At 44.0% G+C, this 23,080-nt stretch overlaps 1 protein-coding gene across 6 annotated transcripts in view; it reads right to left on the bottom strand.

The window, feature by feature from the left end:
- Positions 1-2,043: 2,043 nt before the first annotated feature.
- Positions 2,044-23,080, bottom strand: part of LOC135257120 (kinesin-like protein KIF26A) — a 49,063-nt gene continuing 28,026 nt past the window's right edge. For 3 of the 6 annotated variants that reach the window (XM_064339559.1, XM_064339560.1, XM_064339562.1), the window contains 8 exons: positions 19,469-19,663; positions 17,514-17,607; positions 16,612-16,874; positions 15,759-15,936; positions 13,026-13,185; positions 12,580-12,742; positions 9,097-12,019; positions 5,472-7,303 (listed from right to left, as the gene is read on the bottom strand). In XM_064339559.1, the coding sequence (XP_064195629.1) occupies positions 7,071-7,303; positions 9,097-12,019; positions 12,580-12,742; positions 13,026-13,185; positions 15,759-15,936; positions 16,612-16,874; positions 17,514-17,607; positions 19,469-19,663 (4,209 nt within the window). In that variant the 3' untranslated portion in view covers positions 5,472-7,070. The other 3 variants (XM_064339563.1, XM_064339558.1, XM_064339557.1) reach the window with 3 other exon arrangements.

Genomic DNA, 23,080 nt, shown 5'->3' with positions numbered 1-23,080 from the left:
CAGCTTTCTCCTGTTCTATGAGTGGTAACTGTACCAAAGGACTGAAAAGCAATGTTTCCCAAGCACTTAACAAATCTAATTTATTTTCATTACCACAATGTTGTTTGAAATGATTGTAAAACCAGTGAGAGGTCAAGTTATGAACGTGTGGCAGTTAATTAGCCAGATGTTTTTTCCCTCAACCAGTGAACAATATGTGCTCAGTGCTGAGTATGTTTACTGCCCTTTGTACAAAATAATCTCAAGAAATATCAACTAGATATCAACTAAGGTAAAATAATTGATAAATGAATTAGTAACATGTGTGTGTGTGTGTGTGTGTGTGTGTGTATGTGTGCACGAGGGCATGTTTAAATGACTGAATAAAATTAAATGATTACTGTGAGTAAGCACATAATCATTAAAAAGCACAAGAAAAAGGTAGGGTTAACAAGTGTGTAAAATATCATCCAATGCAATCTCCCCCTCATGATATATTATCTAATTTTTTAATTGATAATGTGATGAAATATGAATGACATTGAATCTGCTTTAAACACACATAAGATTAAATCCAAATATTATAAAAAGAATATATGTTCAGTAATGACACTCTTTCTTGAAGCCACTGTGGAAGTGTGCACATTAAATATAGTGTGAAATATAGATTGCACTATTTGCATGAAAATGACATCCTCACCACTGAATGATAGAGACAGATTATGCCTGCATATAAATATAGATAAAAGCACGGTCCAGAAAACCTGCATACATGCTCCTCTCAATTCCAAACACGCACTGCATTACCATGCCAACTCTTTGACTAGAACAACAGGAAGTCAATTACATTGAAGATTTGATCTTTATTAAAGCTGGCATCCAATTGAGGAGAAGAAGCTTTGCAACTGGAAAAGAACTCCATGCCCTACAGCCTCCAATCAGAGGACAGATCACACTCGCTGCACAGAGGACTGGCTTGATGGCCACCTAGCCCACCATCTGCAGGTGGGAGAGTTGGATTTTTTCAGCCGTGATGTGTGGATGATTTTCAATCATTTCCGCTATTTTTCTTCCGCAGGTGTCCAACTGCACAGCCCCGTATAGAACACTGTACATATGACTTGCCTAAAGTAACTACAGAGGAATATACAGCCAGATAGCTGCGTTGTCGCCATTCTGAGAGGCTGTCCTTTTCAACTTCAATGCTCTCAGAGAGAGTTTAACTACAATTCATTGGCTAACGTATTCACTGACTCCTAACACCATTGCATGTAATGAGCTATGAAGGCTAGCCAGGATGTAAATGTAGAAAAAGTGTCCAGCAGGGACAGCGCCCCCTGTTGATCTGAGGAGCACATTACACAACCTTCCACCTTAAACTTAATCCCAATTTAAGCCCCTGAGTCACAGGTGGTAATGATGGGCGTTTGTCATGTTGGTATAACCTGACAGTATACCTACTGTTGTGAGGTGCATGCCGGGAGAATGTTATGGGGGTGGTCTTATGTCAGCTGATCATGTCGCGGTGACCTATCAGGAAAAGCTAATAAGCAAACGTCACCACACTTCCATCCAAAAACAATGAGGGCCTGAGCAGCATACCACACTGGGAACCCTATCAGAGACTATTAAGCATTACAGTGACACCCCAGCTGCAATGGTGGATTCTCCTACTTACAGAGGCAATAGGAGCGTGGGGCAGGGCTACTTGGTGTCATTAATGTTTTGGTCGGGTCATAGTGGTTTGATGTTGAAGACAAAGTAATAACCAACTTGTTGCTTTTCTTTTGTCAGCTTTTATTTCTTAGCTAAAATTACATTTGTACATGAAGTAAAATCATATAAATGCACTATAGAACACAATATAAAAGTTTTTTTTTCCCTTAAAGGAATATGTTGAGGATTTGTCTTCGGTATGCTGCAGTTAATACTAGCACCATAGAAAATAATATTCACATGAAAACAATCAGAAAAGGCACTTCCAGAAATCTTGACCCAGGATTCAATTTAACCATTATAAATATTTGCCCGGAGACACTTTCTTTAAATACTTGCACAACACCACCAAATGCATAATAATTTAATGAGGACAGAAACCCCCAAATGAGTTTGTACTGTAGCTACATATCCTTTGGGAAGTCACAGAGAAAATGGGGCACTATACAAACAGTCGCCTTCACTTGCATGCAAAAGAAACCTGTTTCCATTGTTTTTTTTTGTCAGGGAAAGTGGTTTCATGTGATTTGTTTAAGCTACATCGATGTAGTCAGTGATGACTCAATCAATTACTAGCTTAGTGTCCATTCCCTTTAGCATTTAATGCACATTTAGGAACAGTCATTTTACATCTTATGACTAAGTTAGGGTTTTTAAAAAGTCGCCCTTACATTTCTGTTGCAAAGAAAGGCAAATAAAGTAATAGAAATTCACTACAATGGAAATGCAGCTATTCAGAGGTGAGCGTAAGATATGTTGCAGTTAAACTGAATCCAGGCCTTGGTTTGTCTTCCGCGGGACTGTGCTAACTGCGCCGCAGGCCATAACGCATGGATGCGGCAGCCTGGCAATGAGACGCATGCTTGTCATCAGCGCTGTGGCAGCTCGTCACGGCTTCTCTGGCGATCACTCAGAGTTCGGCCAGTGTTCGGCCAGTTTGGGCCAGTTTAGGCCAGTTCCCCTGGGGTCCGAGCTCACACCTGCAGCTCCCGGGGTCCGCCGTGCGCCAGGGACGTCGCCTCGACGTCGAAGCAGGTCTCCATCATCACGCGCGACTTGCACAGGTTGACGCAGTACTCCAGCTCGCCGGTCACCTGCGCCAGGGCCTCCAGGTACTCCTGCGACTCCTCGTCCAGGTCCGGTTCAACCTCAACTGGGGAGCAAACAAGTGGAGAAAGGGAGAGGGAAAGAGTTTGAGAGAGAAAGAAGAAAGAGAGCAAGGGATGAAAGAGGAGTCTGAGACAAGTCACCACAGACAAAGAGTAAAATATGAGTATAAGTGGTTGGCTATATGTAAAAATATAATATGAAAGCCTGGAGTATTATTGAATATAGGCTGCATATATCAGACAACATTTCTATTTCTGCTACTTCTACATACCACATTAAGAAAAGGATGTAGAATATATTTATTATATATTATACATGAAATTGCATACACTGCTAAATATTTTCATAAATATATATACAAAGCTATATAATGTGCACAGTCCAGTACTGTTCCTGAAGGAAACTCAAATAGTATTTAGGAAGAAAAACATGTATTTTAACAAACAAGAAAATACATGCGTTTTAGATACATTTATTTTAAAAAAGAGGACAAAGAGCACCCTCAAAAGGGTAACAGATGTATTAAATGGGGGAAAGACACATTGAATTTGTAGCAACCATCCATTTACAGGTAAGGTTTGTGCGTAGCAGAAGGATTATTCAGAACGCCTTAAAAAACCCTACGGAATGTTCACCTGATACAAATAAGAATAGTGAGGTGTTTGGATGAAACAGCCATTGACTCCACTATACACAGCAGTACCACTCTCTTCATGAGGGAAATGTAATTAATATAGCACCGCAGTGTTCATTCCAGGAGTCATGGATGAATAGCAGACGCTGCTGGTCAAGGTTTTGGGAGAAATGGAGGCTTATTGATTTCTCCACATACAGAGTATGTACACAAAGGCAAGGCTTTCACTAACCGACAGATGGGTGCTGCATGAATTCATTTTTCAACATGCGACCTTTTCTTATGAAAGGGGTGTCAAAAGAAAAGGAAAGGTGTTTAATTTCCATATCGGGAGATTGATTTCTCTGCCCACTTCTTACACTTTCTATGCATGAGACGTGACGCTAACATTTATTTTTTCATATAGAAAGTTCCGGTAACACTTTCCATGAAGCCTATGTCCAAGTACATTGCAACATACTTATAATGTCTCATAATATGCTCATAATACAGTATAATTATAGTTATAAACATTCAAAAATAATGCTTTATACCAATAATCATAATACATTTAGACAGAGGCTTCACAAAACTGACATTTTACACATAACACCTAAAACACACAGATCACCCAATTAAAAACAACTACAAATGCAATACAAAATGCTATAAGTGAATTAATTATGGATGTAAACTCCCTAAAATAAAACCTGAATAAAAGAATGCTCACTCTAAAAAGCACGTACATTAAGCCAACAGTAAGAAATGGACACTCTTGTGCATTTCATTGAGTTCAGATGGGAAACAGATAGGTGCTATTAGGAAGGCAAGAGGTTCTGCAGCTAATAGACTGGTATCTCTTTCCTGAAGGAAGGGCTGTAAAGAAAAAGCTGGCTGGATGGTATGAGTCAGTGGACAGTTTCTTAGCTTTCCGTTGGATACGGATGACACATATGGAGGAAACAGAGGGAAGTTTACAGCCAATGATTTTAAGTCCTGTGCATGTAGCTCTCTCTAAATGTTTCTTCTCCTGAGCTGTTGTACAGCCATACCAAAAAGTCATTAAAAAAGTGGGTACACTTTCAACAACAGCCTTATAAATCTCTAACATTGCTTCCTGAGTCACCAGTAAGCCCCATTAGGATTGGAATCAATCACCAATTGGTTTTCTTATGGTACTGCCCACTTCCATAGTTCTGGAACCCTGGATGGGTAAGAAACCAGGTGGGCCTGTGGGAAAAGCAAGCAGAGGGCCCATTCATGGCAGATTGTCTTTAGAGGAAATAACCTCTATAAATAGACTTGAGGAAATAATCATAGGTGCTCAGGAGGTAGACTGATTGTCTGCATCAGGTTACGTTAAACCGCCTGCTGCAAGTTCTAGCAAGACACCAACACTAACCTACCCTAAGCCTGCATAGAGGCATCATTAACGCTGGGTAAAGCTATAAATGCAGTCCATTTACCATTTACCAAATAATCATGTGCTTCGCACTGTCAAAACAACAACAACAAGGGATAGCTCAGTAGCTGAAGAACTACGGCCAACAGGAACAACATCCTCTTTACCAAGCCAAAGCTCCCAAATGAAGTAACACAATCCAGCCTGACAAATGCTGGAGCTAGCTGAAAAAAAGTGAGGGCAAACTGCTAATACAATGTGTCCTACAATATGAAAGCTAATAAAAGAATCCCCTTAAACACAGCCCACCACACGGGAAAAAAATACAATTGGGACAGTAATAAAGATCTAATACGGCTTCAAACTACATGGTTTTTATTAGAGGATCCAAAGGTACTCACACTCTCCTATCCATTTTTGAGGGTCCAGCATCAGCTTGTTTTTGACGTCCTCCAGCTCCCCCTTTAGCTTCTCGTGCTTGACCCGCAGGTCCCGGATCTGCTGCTGCCGCCTCTCCAGCATCTTGAGCCTGGCATTGAAGTACGGCAGGCCCTGCGATGGGAGGACAGAGAGAGGGAGAGAGAGAGAACGGGAGGGCAGAGAGAGAGAGAGAGAGCCTGCATCAGCCGTCGCCACTGCACAGCACCCGTTCATGTGACACGGCGTCTCTACTGAGCCCTCCCGGATGAAAAGACCTGCATCGCTGACACCAAAGCCGGCTTTATACAGGGAGAGATTATGGTAAATTAAATCAGGACTCTAACCTGCAGACTTACCTTCCCCACTTCCTGTCGGATGGATTAATTAGAGCAGAGCTCCAAATAAATCAGCATCCCCGCCACACTCTACCCCCCCCCCCCCCCAATCCCAGCATTTTCTTAATCTACAGGAGACCTGTTTGCAGGAGGATTAAGCATAGACCTAGTCAAGAGGAACACGTTATTGAAAAGTAGAACCATGATGCGGGTTATTCTTGCTCCTATCCTTCTGACAGGGCTTTTCAGTTGCTACTGAAGAACCACAGGCCTTTACCCAGTTCGGCATGTTTGCAAAGTATTACATTTCACATTACTTACTACGGTCGTCCAGACTCCATTGGATTTACATTATAATGCCTCAAACTAATATCCTTTATGGTTTCTGCATGAAGTTCAGTTGCATCTGTCCTACCCATTCTATGTACCTTTCTTAACATCCTGAAATGGCTGCTGGAAACATGACAGAAGAGAAAACGGTAAGAATGAGCTTATGACATGCAGACATACACGCACGGACACGCGCACACACACAGGCATGCAGACACACAGACAAACACACACAGGATATTTATTCCAAATTTCATTATCAAATCAAAAAAATTTATGATGTAGCCTCCACAAGCCCCAATCTGGACTGAATAAAAGGCACAGGAATGGTTAATGACCCATGGAATCAGAAAAGGGAACACCAGAAGGACCACTTCAGAATCGTGGCCAGAACCTTCATTCATCAACTTTTCTCTCCCCACCCAGTCTAGCTCCATGTTTCCTCAAGCCTGCTTGGGTCAGTGCTTTACCATCGGTTAAACCAATTAGCCACAGGCATCACATGACCGCTCTCCTCCCTTCCATTCCTGGCAGGGCCTGCACCGCGATGCTGTAGTATAGCAGGAACTAGGCCAATTAAGAACACTCTCCCACATGGGTGAAAGGTTAATTAGCCAATCAACAACACGTCAGGCATTAACAAGGGACCTGATTAATTGCAGAACCATGAACTTGGGCGTTTCTCCACTGTCAGCCAGCTGTTTTTCAGCTCTGCTTTGTATTCGCAGCCGTGAGCACCGGTGACGAATGAAGCATTAAATCCAGACACAGACTGAGAGATTCTACAGTTAATAAGAACGAAGCAGGTTGAAATACTATATTCATAAGAAGTGACCTGGTCTGATCTCTGCATTAATGAGATTGGGCTGGGTTTTATCATAATATTAATGGGAATTGCGTAGGTTTGAAGATTACATTAAAGAGAACTGTGCTGGTTTTAATATTACATCAACCATGAACAGAACTGAGAACTGCACCAACTGGGTATGCGTACTCCTTAATTTTTTGGGAGTAGTACCAAAAATCATGTTACTATCAGATTGAAAAATCGGAATGTTTCAAATTCTTGTTTCCATGGTTCAGCTCTCAGGCATGAACCCGGAACCGCCGCTGCTGATGATGAAACGACACCATCAAACCAATGGGACGAACACGGGCGCCATTATCATGCGGGATGAAATGGACGACAAAACCGCGTGCTCGCCTCCGCCGCGCCGCCCGGGCACTGCCGCTGCAGGTGGGCCGCGCCATCGATCTCGTACACCTTGATCTCGAAGGGCTCCTTCAGCGGGCCGGGCAGGGGCAGCAGGTCCACCCACTGGCCCGCGGCGCCGGCCTTCCTCCCCGAGGGCGGGGCGTCCGGCAGGGGGGCCGGGATCAGGCGTCTCCGCTGGTAGCCTGGGGGAGGCGGTCACAGCACAAGAAGAAAAACGCAACGACAAAAAAAGACAACAACCCCCCCGTATAAACAAAAAAACTACAAAAACAAAGCAAAACCATCGACAGACCCTTATCACCAGCACAAGTAGCATACTATAGACACTTTACAGAATTAATGTGAGTTTCACGAGTATTTCAGAATTCTGAGAGTAATTCGGAGTAATTTCTAATTCTTAAAAATCTTGTTGATGAATTTTTTGAATGTTCTTACAGAATAACCCTTGATCTTCAATTCCCCAATGCCCTTGTTACTATATAATTGAAGGCTAGGTCTCTTGGTAATGCGTAGGCTACAGGTTCTCAGTCCTGTTCTGTGTTTAAGGTTGACGTCTGTTTTTCATCAAATGAAAATTGCAATGAATAGTATCTGGTTTTTCTGAGGTGAATTTTCTGAAAAAGGATTGAGACATTTCAGAGATCACTGCCCACTTGAGCATACTGTGCATGTTTTATAAATACAGCAACTTCAGACTTTCAGAGCAATCGCTGTCAGTTTCATTGATGCAAGGTATGAAGACATTAAAATTTTTACCATGTAAAGGATTGATATAGTCAGGCTGGCAACTGGGAGGGAGGTATAAAAAAGGGGCGATATAAAAATAATTGAATTCACAAAAGAAATAAGTAATGATAACAATAGGGAATCCGTCTGCTCTTGAGTCAACCTGCCATGTTCCCCCTACTCTTCTCTCTCTCTCACTCTCTCTCTCTCTCTCTCTCTCTCTCTCTCTCTCCATCTATTACGAACTGTGATCCACTCAGACAGACTCCTCAAGGATGTGGATGTGCTGTAATTCCTTTTACAGAGAGAGGGATACAATTTTTTTAGAGCAATCATCATTGATTTGCACACTCACATTTCAGACTCAAATCAGATTCAGCCCGTGCTAAGAAAACCATAGAAGAAATTGAGGCAAAGCCACAACCCAGCGAGCTATTAGAATGCAAACCAGCTAGACAAAGAAAGAAGGACCAGTCAGGGCTAATTTCCCTTGCAGGCACTCCCATAAACCGCTGATTGACCTTTGTGCTCTCAGATGGTCTCAGAGCTGCCCCTCAATCCGGGAGTATTTACAGAATTCGCTCAATGGCTTAAATGAAAGCATTTTATAGACAGGTACTAAAGCTGCTTAGAGCAACCACCTCCATTACCTACGCCATTTCATTTGAGTCTCGATAAGAGTGATGTTCAGGATTAACTCCAGATTATTAGCCCTTTAAAAATAGTGCTTATGTTGTAAATAGAAAGACTTCCCTCTTGGAGCACAGCAAATCATTTTAAGGATTGTGTCAGTTTAACTTAAAATCATTGGGGAATACAGAATAATCTGCTTCGTAAAACCCATGTTATTTTAAATGTTTGTCAATTTGGTTGCACCTTAGGAAAGAGAATACAGAATTGAAGGTTTATTCTAATAGACAAATGTGATGAGTGAGGTTATGAGCTAATGGTGAGAATGCATCCTATGATTTGTCAGCTCCATACCCATATTGATCTTCATTATTTTTGTAGCTGTAGTTAATAAAATAAAATATAAATATATATATGTGTGTGTATGTGTGTGTGTGTATTTGCTTTGATAGCAATGATTTTGAATTCTTTCTCTCTCATTTACCCTGTTAAAATAGTGTCAGGCTTCTGAACATGCAAGACATGACTATTAAAGAACAAAGAATGCCGAACTTCATCTTTGTCAGAGCTGTTTTCATGCTGTGGAGTCCCAGAATTCCCTGCAAACAGCAGCACTCACCATTTGAGCGCTTCTTGGGGGACCTGGGCGTTCGGATTCGGCCCAAGGAGGAGGCGCCGCTCTCGCTCAGGGAATCATGGGCGGACGAGGTGCTGCCCGTGGCCTCGCTGTCGCGGATCATGCTCTCGTAGCCGCTGCTGCCCCCGCTGTGGTAGAAGATGGCGGTGCGGCCCATGGCCGGGGGCAGCTCCCCGCTCAGCACGCTGCTGTTGTCGCTGCAGTGCCCGCTACTGTAGCGCGACGGCATTCTCGGGGCCGTCATCTTGCTGTAAGGCGACGGCGGCACTGTGGTGAGGTGGTCACTGTCGCCGAGGTTTCTTCCCCTCTCCGTGTCCCCTGAGCCCCCGAGGTGCCTGACAGAGCTCCCGGACGCCAGCTCGCTGACCCTGCTGTTGGCGGCACGGATGACTTGCTTAGTACTCATGGCGGCGTCTCTCCCCAATTTGCCATTGCCCTCTGGTGCAGAAAAAGGTGTGCTCTTGCCATTCGGAGGTAGGTTTACATTCCAAGTGAATGGAGCGACACTGCATATGCTAGTGGAACACTGTGGCTGAGAGTTCCCGGAAAACATGCTGTGGGCCTGGTTTCCATTCATAGCCACAGCTGCGGTGACTGTGCTTCCTTGCATGTGCTCTAGCTTGCCAGAGGTTCTGGGTGGGGCAGAAGGAGGTGGGGAAGTAGAAGCAGAGCCTGGAGATCCCTGCTGAGCCCCCGACCTGCCAGACCTGCCCCTGCTACCCAAGCTGGCATCACTGTTTTCTCTGGAAAGCCCCGGTTTGGAGCCCATCGATGTCAGGCTGTCACACCTTTCCAAGGACGTAAGACTTCCATGACTATGTCCAGTACTGCCTTTCTGCTTTCGGGCCTTCTGACTCGATTTTGGTTTGGCTGAGGTGTAGTCAGCCTTAAGGCTAGAAGTTTTGTGGCCACTTGAGTAACCTTTGAATCGCATGTCAAACTCCACTTCCAATACGGATAACTTGGATTCAGTAGACCTTGAGGACAAATTGTTCCTGGACTTCGGATCTAGGTTGTATCTTTGGACAGGTTGGATGGGAGGTGAGCTGCACTGAGGCTTGGAAGATGCGCCATTTAGTCCACTGGTCTTTTTTCTTAAGGACAAAAACTTCAGGCTGCCAGTTGCCAATATACTGTCTTCATTTGGTTTAATGAATGAGGAACTGTGAATAACAGGCATTATGCCAAGTGTGGTCGCCTCTCGTCTGAGCACTGGAACCCTGTGGGAAGCCTCACCTTTGCTATTGTTGGACCTCTCGCATCCGTCTACTACCCTTTTGGGTGAACAATGTCCCTGTTGCTTTGGTGGTCGGGGTACACTGTTGCTATTTCCAACAGGCCTTTTTGTGCTGTTTCTTGAATGCCTGCTGGGGGAATCCATCTCAGCAGCTCTAGGATCGAAGTGTCTGTCAAAGTGCAACCAAGGGTCATCCAGCTTTCCCTTCAGCTTCTGCTGTTCATAGTTGATGTTACTTTGTGCTATAGGCGAGGTAGGTTTGATATTCCTTGGAAGAGTCGAGTAAACATGTGGGTGTGGAAAGGTACCGACAGCATTGACTCTTGTTTTATAATCCCTGGAAGGTGTTTTTGTGGACTCAAGGGTAGGCAAGTACTTGCTAGGGAGAAATTTGCTGGAGGCAGCAGTGGTGCCATCAGTTGTCAAAGTTCTGGTGTCCTTTTTGAAGTAAGATTCCTCACGGGGCATTCCAGGGAAATCTGAGCAGAGGGTGCTCTCTGAACCAATGCCCTTTGTGTGTACCTTCCCCTTTCTCAGTCCTGACACGTCCACCTGAGATGTGTAGGCATCAAACTCGTCATTGATGCTGCTGACAATGGCAACCCGGTGGAACCCAGCAGGCAGAGTCTGAGAAGAGCGGTGGTCACCATGGAAGCGAGTCATGCCTGATGGCATGGAGTTCTCCACAAGCCCTCCAATAGACAGCTCCTCCACCCGGGTGAACACCAGCTCGTCCTCCCCGTTTAGCTCCACAGGCCGCCGCAGGGTGACGGTGGTCATCAGGGCATCCCGGTCGAAGGATCTGCCTCTCGGGGTTGAGCGCAAGGGTCTCATCTCCGAGGGGGCCTCGCTGGGGCTACGGGTTCCTGGGATAGGGGACCTCCTGGGCTCTGCTTTCTGGCTCATTCCCACTGGAGGTGCCCTGCAGGTCGAGCTGTCCTCTGTCAACAGCGGGAGCCTCTGTGACATCACCTGCTCTGTAACGGGATGTGCAGGTTTTGATTGATGTCTTCTGTTCAGAGACGCACTCTTATTAAATGCACCAGAGTAAAAGGCCTTCTGCCGGTCCACACCCATCCCACCAAAACTATCTGGGGTTGGTTCTGGCCACTTATAATGGCCCTTCTCAGACTCTGAGGAGGCGCTGCTGGCCAAGTGGGAGGGTGACATGCAGCTGGAAAGGCATTCGTGAGAATTACTAAGCTTGTAAGAGAGCGTGGGATTTCTGGAGGGAAACTGGGACCGCTCTGTTAGTTTGGCCACCCCACGTCCTGTCCCAGGAGCCAATGGACACCCCCTGCCTCCTTCGTTATCCCCCACACAATCCAGCCACTCCTGTAGCTCTGCAAAGGTGTTGCACTTTATGTGATCCCCATCTCCAGGGTGGCCCTCTTGCACTCGCTTCCTGTTCAGTGAGGGGATGATGGGCACAGAGGTAGGCGGGGCCTCAGTGACACACAACTCACGCTCACAGACAGCTGTTCCTCCCAGTCCCACATAGACAACTGTATCTCTAGGCTGCACTCTGCTGGAAGAGCAGCCTCTGTCACCATAGCGCAAGCTGGGCAGTGATAGGCTAAGAGCTTGAGGATGGGAAAACTTCAGGTCTGATAGCCCTTGACTTTGACTTTCCCAAAGAGTGTCCCCACCAGAGGAGCCTGATGAACACTGTGGACAGAACACATACACACACACATATGAACATATAAATACATACATACACATAAGCACACATTTGTACACACACGCACATGTGTAAGAATATACAAAAATGAACACACATGCACACTCTCCCTTAATTCTCTCAACACAAATCATTGCTTCAATTATAGCTAGCACATTAAAGGAACAGAGATAAGAGTGCAATTAGTAAAAATTCAGTCCCTTTGAACCTATAGGTCAATGTGTTTACAATTTAAAACTGAACAGGAAAAAGGTTCAAATTTCATGCAACTTATAGCAAGACATTCTATTCAAAGCAGAACAGTTAATGATAGGGCCAGATTTCTGCACAATGGCCATTTTTTATACACCCTAGTTTAAAAGAACTATTAAAAACAACTACTCATTTATAAAGGTTTAATTGAACAATCCCATGACTAGCAGCAGAGCGTATTACAAGAAAGAAATTACAAACATTTAAAGTCTGACTAACTGCACAGAATATCATTCGTGGCTGTTTTTATGGAAACACCATCCCTTACACACACACATACACACACACTGACCTTAGATTTCTTCTTCCTCGTACGGTGAATGCGGGAGGCCAGCTGGATGGTGTTTAGTGTCTCAGCATAATTGGTTGCAGAGTCGGAGACATGAGCGATCATGGTGGTTCTGCAGTTGATGTTCCCCAGGGACTCCCTCAGCAGCATCGTAAGCTTGCTGTCCCTGCATCAGCATTACCATATGTAAAAACAGCCCTTGATGTTGATGTGCAAAAGGACAAGATGGTGCACAGCCTTCACAGTGTAATCCTTCATACTCTATACCTGTGTTTAAGAGAGTTTTGTTTGTGTCTGTTTAGAAAAATGACCTAGCCTGGTTTACTTGCAATAAAATGGAACATTCTTAAATGGGGGTTTCTGTATTTGTTTTAAGCAATAATTTTTTTTGGCAGGAAGTTGACTGAAAAGCTAGAGAGACCTTTTTTCTTTCCCTATACAAGACTCACCTGTACGGTACATGCTTGGCGCCACTGGTCAGGGCCAGGATGACATTTCCCAGGATGGGCAGAGTCAGGCAGTGGCCGCCACCCCTGTTGTGGCCCTCACTTGTGATTGGGTCACAGCTCCCCAGGTCAATGAAGTGCAGGCGGCACCTCCCCCCAGACACTGTGGGAGGGGCGGGGAGGACATGTGAATCACATTTTAGCATTAAGTGGTACAGTGCACACAGTGCACACATTAACACTAATTGTCAACATTTAGCATACATGAATACTTTTGCTTACTGTGAAATGTCTTGTTGAGGCAACTGCATGTTGATAGACTGCAGATATGTAATTTGATACTGAATAAAATGATAAAGATTTGCACATGCTCAGATGGAGGTTAGCTGAGCTAAAACATATTAGCATGAATCTCATTGATGAGTATCCTGTTTACAAACAATGGACAGTGCATCAATTACAATTTTGACTATGGATGCAGCTAAGTGGAATTTTTAAAGATCAAAATAGCTAGCTTAAATAGCCCAAAAAAAGATGTCTCTGCACAATCAAAGGAAAAAGCTACTTGTGAGGAAAGAATTGGATGTTCAAGAGTCCAGTAGTTGTCACATATTTTTTCATGATTTACAAGGCAATCATTTTCACGAAACACATTTTTACCAGATGTTGCGATCTGTCAGTGAAAATTGTCAAGTGAAAAATCACTTTTGTGAAACAAGCCTCTGGTTTTTAAATATTTTTGATGGCAAAAATATCAAACAAGGGTTTTGTCCATCCAAACCACCATCTTTGAGTGTTGCCTCTTCCCCATTTCTTTTACTTACATGAGGTGGAGAAAATCAGACAGACCGGGAGAGAAAAGTAAATTCCGCGAGAGAAGCGCATTAATGCAACTCACTGATAGGAGCGCAGACTTTAAAGCAACAATATTCGGGAATCGGCCACAGAACCTGAAACATTCCCGGCATACAGATGCAAGCAAAGCCTTCAACAGCACTCTCGATATAGTGATGCAGACTAGCCTTCAAACTAGCCTTCATCAGCATTCCACTGAAGATGAGTTCAGCCTGATTACGTATTCAGATTTATTCAAATACCACCCGACATCCCCCACCGTTCTGGCACTGGGACTGTAGGGCTAATGACAAAGCTAATGTAAAGGTACTTCAGTGACACATACTGTAGCAGGGTGTCATGTTAAATCTGCTAGTGTTGAAAGAAAGAAAAAAACTACCCTTGTAAATTCTTGTGAAGGTGTTATTTAATTGGTTTTTAATGAACAGCTATAATCCATTTCAAATTGGACCGAGGTCCGCTGAGTCTGAAATGTGAAGACCTGTCAAAGTACAAACTATGTTTTCAGCTACACTGTGTTGATGCCCTTTAATTCAGTATTTTATGAATCATAGCATTTTTTTACATTTTTATTAACATTTCACAGCTGCATATTGTATTGCAAAGGGAAAAAAAGGATCTATCTATAGTTGTGCTGTGACTACAGTGGATCCACATTAGTCTTCCCAACTGATATTGAGAACATGACCTGTATGATATTATGACATCTAACCCTAAAGGCATAGACGTTCACATTTAAACTTGATACATTTAATTTGGAAGAAAATTCATAAAATTACAAAACAGAAAATGTAATTCTCCTGGGATGCCTATATGGGGAAACCCATTTATAAAGATTGGTAAAACCTCAATCAAATGGCATTAGTGGCAGAAATGTGCGATTGTAACCACATTTCCAGATTTACGATGCAAATGGATTTCTCTTATTTGCCTCAATTACCAATATTATGTCTCCACAAGTCACACAGTGGTGGAGATATTTACAATTTACAATTAAGGAGCTGCATTGTAATACATAAATTCCCACTGAGCAAAGGATCCCCCACTCCACAATCAATTAAGACCTTATGGGAGACAGACACAGGCACAATGACTGTACCATATCTAAAGACGTATCCCTTAAAAGTATGCCAATTTTAAACCCTACACCGCTTCCACTGGACCCCCAGCAAAATGCACAGGTTTGGACTCCTGGAATCAGTTATATGCTGGACATGTAAGACTGTAGAGGGGACCTGTTATCTCATTACATTATCTCATGATCTGAGAATGCCAAGTACATCAAACATTTTGGGCAGAGGTACTCAAAAATATAAGAATATTTTTTTGTAGTCATTTTTTTTAAATTAAATGGGTAGGAACTAAAAACATATCAATATAAGGCGTAAAAACCAATATAGGTTTATCACTGGTTAAATCTACTAGTAAAAACTGCTTAATATGAGAAGGTGATTTATACAAATATACAGGATGAAAAAACTGGATGTCCATGTATTGAATGTTTACTCGGTCATATCCATGTATGTACTGTATGTAGTTGGAGGTATCTGATCTATTTAAAAATATAAATATTTCCACTTCTTTTTTTTCTTGTTATGTGGAAGGGAGGGTAAATGCACGTATGTGTTAAATAAAAATGTAAAAATATATTTAAAAAAAAAAATATTCATACTAAGCTATGCACAAACACACACTGCCCCTTGCATGCTCTGTAATGGTGCTGGTAGACATACACATACACACACACACAGGCATGCACACACATACACACACGCAAACAAGCACGCACACACCTACACACACACACACAAATATACATGCACACACACACACATATGCATGCACACACACACACACACACACACACACACTGGCTCTTACGTGTTGCCTGGCTGTGGTCCAGGTGCTGCTGGTACAGATGCAGGGTGAAGAGCATGTGTGAGTGACGCCGCTCCTCCTCCTCACTGTCCCTGCTGGAGCTCCGCGCGGCCAGGGCCTCATCCAGGAGAGAGGCAGCGTGCTCAGGGGAGGGGGCCCCCAGCTCACTCTGGTTACGCAGCTGGGGGAGGAGCGGAGGGAGGGAGAGAGACAGAGAGAGAGAGAGAGGGGGGAGAGAGGGAGAGGGGGGAGGGAGAGACCAAACAGGTGGAGTCAGGGACACAGAAAAAGGGAAAGGGAGAGTGTGGGGATATAGGGGGAGAGAAAGAGAAATAAAGTAAGAGAGTTGCAAGGAGAGAGACAATCAGAACTAGAGAGAGAGAGGGTTATTGAGGCAAGAGAGAATAGGAGATGCAGGTAGAGAAGGCGAATGAGGGAGAGAGACAGATGAAAACAAAGGGAAATAAGAGAGATGAGAGTGTCAGCGGTGAGGATGATGGGAGTGAGGGATAGAGGAGAAGGTCCATTTCTTTTCCATTAGCCCAAGTCTCCTGGGCTAGCAGAGAAAGAGATACGCACAGAGGGATAGGAATTATGAGCCCGGTGTCACACACACACAGAGGCAGGAAGATCGAGGTTGAAGCTCTGATAGAGAGAAAAGGGCCAGGGGTGGCGGTGTAGAGGGACAGTTCACTTTCAGAGAGGGACAGGTCGAGACACCCCATTCATTAAATCCCATTCCACACCGACTCCCCTGGAGAGAGAGACACCGAGATGGAGACGCACTGAGCGCGTGCAGCACTGACCCAATCGCAGGCGGGCAGACAGGCACCTACACCCCGTCCCCTCAGCCTACCTGAGAGCCGCAGATGGGGTCCTCGTGCAGGTAGAGGGCGGGGGTCCGGCCGTCCCGCGGACCGTCCCCGCTGACCCCTCCCAGCAGGTCCCGGAGCGTCTCGTCCCTGCCGCTGATCTCCACGGCCGACACGCCGAGCGAAAAGCGAGCACCCGTCCGCTCCTGACGCTCCTCCACCAGCCGGTAGAGCCAGGAGATGGCACAGGGCACCACGCCCAAGCTTTGGGTGGAGCCGTCGCTGCCCATCATGGTGTAGGTCTTACCTGCAGGGGGTCAGAGAAGGGAATGCAGGTAGATGGTTTAGGGGTGTCCAATGCTATCCGTGATTTCCCAACACTGGGTGCAGATATAACACCGGATTGAAGATCATGATTAGATGATTCACTGAATCAGATGTTTTAGTACTGGGCTAAATCAAAAACTGACACCCACACTGGTCCTTCTTGGATATTACTGGATACTACTGGTTTAGGGAGAGGCTGGCATTATGCATGTTAAGATAAAAACAAAATGTCAAAGAAGGTGAAGACACTACCTAAAGAAAACATTCTGTTGAAATAGGGTGCATGGTCCAGGTATCAGCAGGTGTTTAATTTCCCTGCAGGGTTTGGAGGAATTCCACTTCAGTTCAGTTCATGAAATTAGTTAAAATTCAACTAATTAATTAAAAATGCTTTGATGCTCTATGAGGAGTTTTCAGTTACTGAATTTAATTTCCTAAATTACTTGAACTGAAATGACTCCAACTCTGCTGAGGAAACACATCCTGATACTTCAGCAGACACAGAAGCCTACAGGATGTGTTCCTTTATGCTCTGCCATGTTTACTAAGTGTTTTTGGGCTCTCATGTGCTCAGTGACTTAGTTCCTTACTCAGTAAATGTTTGGTACAGGGTGCTTACCAAGACCAACATGGCCGAAGCAGAAGACGCAGCCGTCTGCACCGTTCACCACCGACTGGAGGACCTCCGCCACCGTCCCGGCGCAAACTTCAGCCTGCAGACACAAAGCACATGGCACCTCAGGCCTGTCCCAGCATGCATTGCAACAGCATGGTTATGTGTGGCAGAGGAGAGGGAGAATATATGATTTAATCTATAATTTATTATTTAATATCTAATTTAATTTAGCAGATGCAATTAAAATGCATTTCACATGGTAAGCAAACACTATTAGAGTTACAGATAGACAAAGTTACAATAAAATAAGTGAGCCATCGTGGCTGAAGACCCAAAAGTTGGGTTTTCAGGAATTTGCAGAAAACAGCCACTGAATCTGCCTTCCTGAATGATCGGGGAAGGTCGTTCCACCATCGAAGGACAAGAGCAGAGAAGAACTGTGACTGCAAGAGGAGGCTGCCAGGTGCTTTAAGCCATGGGATAGCAACTGTAACTGCCAAAATGATGCTGAATGGAGAGGTCGGGTTTGAGAGTTTGGTGTAAGTACCATTCACAGTTTGGTACGCTAGTGATTTGAACTGAAGGCAGAAGACAGAGAGTGGTGTTGTAAAGGTCTGAGGCATGTGTGAATTTAGGCAGGTGGAAGAGAAGGCGGAAAACAGCATACTGTACAAGTTACAGTTGCCTAATGGCACATACTGGAAAGCAGGCTAGCAAGGCATTGCAGTTGTTCAAGACAAAAGATTACAAAGACTTGCACAAGTAACTATGCAGCCTCTTAAGTAAGGCAGGGGCAGAGTCCAGTGTCATCATTATAGCAATTATATGACATGTCATGAGCAAACTGGACCAAGTGATTTTGTGTAGGACCAAGTACCGAACCCAGTGGGACACCAGTCAAGATGAGGTGGGGGGCGACAGATGCCCTCAAAGCCAAGTGGCAGGATTACTCAGCAAGATGAGGCAAGCCATGTAAAGGCAGAGCCCGAGATGCCCATCTCCAAACACCGATGGTTTGAGAGACTATTTAGTCAGATTAGTCCTACACCTGAGGGGAAGTAGCCAGAACTTGGACATGGCACCTTGAGCGGGAACTGTGAACTCCAAAGCAAGCTTCAGCAGACATGTTATGCGCACCTTCTTTCATAATCATAATTCTTACTCTCAGGGACTGGCACTCTCTGATCTGGTGTGATGTAGCAGGCGAAGAACCCCCACTACCAGGTAAACAAGCACAGGCTTTAGTATGAAACAGAACAATGTCAATGAAAATCCCGAGGCATCAAAGGGACTCACCTCGCACCTACCCTGCCTTCCTTTTCTCCCTCCCATAATTTTGATAACAATCTGCTCTCCTCCACTGATATCTCTGACACGCTCATCTCTCTTCCTTTGTTTTCATCTGTCTCTCCCTCATTCTCCTTCTCTTCCTGCATTTTGCCTCGCTACCACTCTCTGTTTCATTCTGATTGTCTCCCTCCCTCTCTTATTTTATTTCCTCCACGTATCCCCACACTCTTCCCTCTCCCTTTCCCTCTCTCTCTCTCTCTCTCTCTCACACACACACACACACACTCTTACACACACACAAAGCGTTTGCACAATGGTGGATGGGCAAGTCAATGCAGCTCCTATTTTCCACTTTCTGTCTGCTTTTTTAAAGCTATTTCACACGATTAGAAAACTTTCCCACTTCAAAATTTTAAGCACTATGCATACACTTACACATGATTATGCTTATCTTCTCTCATGTTCCCCATTTTACAGTTTGATGCTCTCACTGATGAATTACTTGATATTCTGCACCCATTCCCAAGTAGCTCTTAAGGTGTGCATTATATGCTCTGCATTTATTGCAACGATGGACTGAAATTGCAGTGATGATGCTTTTAAAAATAACAGTAATTCCAATAGCAAGTCAGTCTTCTATTAATGTCTTCCTTGCTCCGCTACCCTACCTGTGAGGCATCCTGGGTAAAGACAGTATCGAAGGTGAAGGTTTTAGGGGCGCTGGACCGGGCGTGGTCAGGACCCAGGCGATACGGATCGGACAGGGTCAGCTGCTTTTTTCGGGGGTCCGCCTTCAGGAAGGAAGCGGATTTGGGGCCGTCGTGGGACACGTGGGAGGGACACACCCGCACCATCACCTTCACCTGCAGGAGGGATGAAAGAGAGCATGTGGGAAAATGACCTTATGCGTCTCAGACATGGCAACGTGCCTCAAATCCTGCTTTTTCTATAGCTGCTAGACAGTTGGTTGGCTAGCTCATTTTTAAAAGCCTAATGTTGAATATCAAAGGATTCAGTGCTAAAATGAAAAGGGGAAAATTGTAGAATACTACGAGATAATGGACTAATTTGATGAATTTGGACATTTTTACTCCAAAACACATTTAACAAGTGATTTAACAAGTACATTTATGCCAATAATGCACTTGTTAAATCACTTGCAGAGTACAGTAGAAAACACAACTTTAAAGCACCTCCACAGACAAATGCACAATAAAATCAGCTAATGAAGTCCCCACGCCCCGTAAGTGTTGGTAAACAGGCACAGGAACTCCTATCAGTAAAAGCATAATTGAATTGAATTAACATTTTACTCAATACAAACCAAGAGATCTCTATTGATGCAGCATGGGTAAAATCGGCCAGCTGGAGTCCTTTAGCCACAGTGCTAGATATAAGCCTCCTGGTTGTTGGGCCCAGTGAAATTTGGCAGTGCCCCCCTCCCTCCCCAGCAGAGCAATATCCAGCTGGTGGCACAATCCGAACTGTCTGGGATTTTCCCGACATGATCTGACAATGCGTAGTGACAGCCTGAGAAAACAGCCAAGACTTCCCGCCAAAGAGAAAGACTGTGCATGGCATTTTGGATGCAACAAAGCTGCCATGCCCTCTGCTTGTACTTGACACTGGTGTGTGATGCCTCGTATTGTGTATCAATTAATTAAAAAATAAATGTGCCCTCCAAAACTTCAGTTTTAATTAGTTCGGAGTTACATGCCCTGTGGAATTCACTTCAGGTCTTTGAAGCTGAAAATACAACTTACTCCCTGGATTTAAAGACCAAGGCCTACATTCATACAGTGCCTCAGAGTAGGAGGACCGGGCCTCTTTTCAAAAAAGCGATTTGCGGGGATTTTCACTTGCAGATGACAATATCTCGCAAAAACGTCTTTCACAAAAATCCATTGCTTGTAAATCGCATATAAAAGAGCAACGACTACAGGCCGTTTGTACACGCAAATATTTCCTTGCAAACTCAGTGTTTGTGTTGATTGTGAAGAGACTGAGGCGCACTCCAAAAAAATCTTCTGTGATCACACCCATCCTTCAGCTAACTAAGAAGATTTTCTTGAAAGATATAAAACACTTTAAAGTGTTCTGTTGCAAAATGTAGTACATAGACATTTTTTTTACATTATTAGCTACATTAAGTTTATTTTAAGTATATTTCAAGTATATTCTTAATATGTACTTATATATTACATATTAATACATGAATGGATATTTGTCATAAAATGCCCAGGGAGCACACACAACTACAACGCTACATTTGGAGCAACTCTGATTTGTGTCACTGCTTTGTCACAGGAGACATTACTGACAGATGGCTTCTAGCTGACAGTTGGAAGGTTTAATTTGAATATTACAAATAGCAAAAGGCCTAATGTTACTATAAAGTATAGGCTATATTAGGCCTACCGAGGAGACGTAATAGTACATAAATAAAATAAATAGTTAAAATGATACAATTTGTGATTCTAGTAATTCTAGTTCAGAATGGAGCTAAACAGCTATATTATTTGCATTTTTGAGTCGTTTTTGGAATGCCTTTATTGTGAAATTACAATTTTGTTGCTCATCAGTAAAGCCAGCAACGCTTCCCATTCTATTTTACCTTCACTCACTAGGTCACCCTGAACACAGTGAAAACTTAACACGCCAGAAAATGGGTGCACATCCTGCAGAACACACCAGTGACTGAATGTGCCAAACCCTGAATGCGGGAGACACGTGTGCTCCCTAAATTCCGTCAGAAGCGTTACACCCCAAGATGACCTGCGGTCCCTGTTTCTGAAGGGACACTGGGATCTTACATTGTATTGATTTGATTTGCTTGGCTGATGCCTTTTTTCCATGGTAACATACACTACAATATTTATCTTAAGTATCTCATTCAGCAGGAAAACATCAGAGATTCGCATAGGAACTAGCAAGCTCATTGATTTAACTGCCATAATCTACTGCTGCCCTCCACTTCACCTTTTGAACCAAATACACGGTTGTTTCTCAGAAGCCAGAAGGCAGACGCATAAACTCACAAACTCAGAAAGAACCAGAGCGGTAGCTTATAATCAACCAGGGTTTCCCTCAAAGCCTTCCAGCAGACTCTGCACTGCTAATGAGCCTGTTCCCCTTAGCATGTGTGTGTGAGAATGCGCGTGAATTATGTCAATGTGAGAGACAGTGTGCATGTTTCTGCATGTGTGTTCCCTCATACTGCCTGTTGTGTGTGTGTCTGTGTCTGTAAGTGTCCACGTTTGTGTGTGTGTGTTTGAGATCCCATGCAATGCATGGGAAAGGTAGTGCATTTGACATATGACTTGTCTTTTGTTTTGCTTTAATTGGCTTCCCGACCTGGGTTTACCTTCCCACTGCTGTGATTGACGCAAAAGCGCGATGTGACGCAGGCATTGGCCCGCTTCATTGGGGTCATCCGGGGAAAGAAAGAAAGATCCGCTCACTTTAATTGGTTGAGAAGACTGACCTTTGCTTTCCGGCCCTCCCTCATCACACATGCCAAGATCACAGTGTGCCTTCAACACTACAGCCAAAAATGAACCAGGAGACAGGCCAACAGAGCCTCTCTTATTAAAGAGACTCCCCCTCAGTGTTGACTCTACTGAAGCTGATCAGCTCCAACCACAGCACTACTGAGTGGTACCAGTGGGGGGGGGGGGTGGGGGATTGGGGGTTAGTGGCCCCCCAAATAGGTACTTGAGCTCCCACAAATTACATAAAGTTACATTACCATACCCAGGAACAAAGAAATAACAATTTAACAAGAATTTGTAAAAACATCATACATTAGCAGGGAATTCTGCGATTGCAAAGCCCATCTTCTTGGCACTACATCCTAAGAATCCTGGGGTGTATTTGCACACTTTGTTAAAGGGAGCATATTTAACAGGAAGAATCTCTTGTGACAGAGTAGATGGATGTCAGGCTAGACAGATGCCAGGATTCCATGGAGCAGACAGACTGCACGATGGGAAAATGTTCAAAGATGAGAAAAGCAAATAAAAGCAAAGAAATATGATGTTATTCCAATGCTTCTTGGAAGTATATACATTGACATAATTCATATGAATAAGAAAGTACACCCTCTTTAAATTCTACAGTATCAACAGTAGGCTATACATGAATCTGACCATATGTGACTCAACATACACTTTGTTATTTATTCAAGCAAAAATAAACTATAATAGCTAATAACTTAAAGTATTCTATATCCCATGAGGGCTCCTTCCCTCTTTAACCTTATACTCGCGGTCTATTTCCAT

The sequence above is a fragment of the Anguilla rostrata genome, chromosome 6 (assembly GCF_018555375.3).
Source record: "Anguilla rostrata isolate EN2019 chromosome 6, ASM1855537v3, whole genome shotgun sequence".
NCBI lineage: Eukaryota > Metazoa > Chordata > Actinopteri > Anguilliformes > Anguillidae > Anguilla > Anguilla rostrata.
The sequence above is the reverse complement of the archived record's forward strand: the minus strand, read 5'-3'. Positions and strand labels throughout refer to the sequence as shown.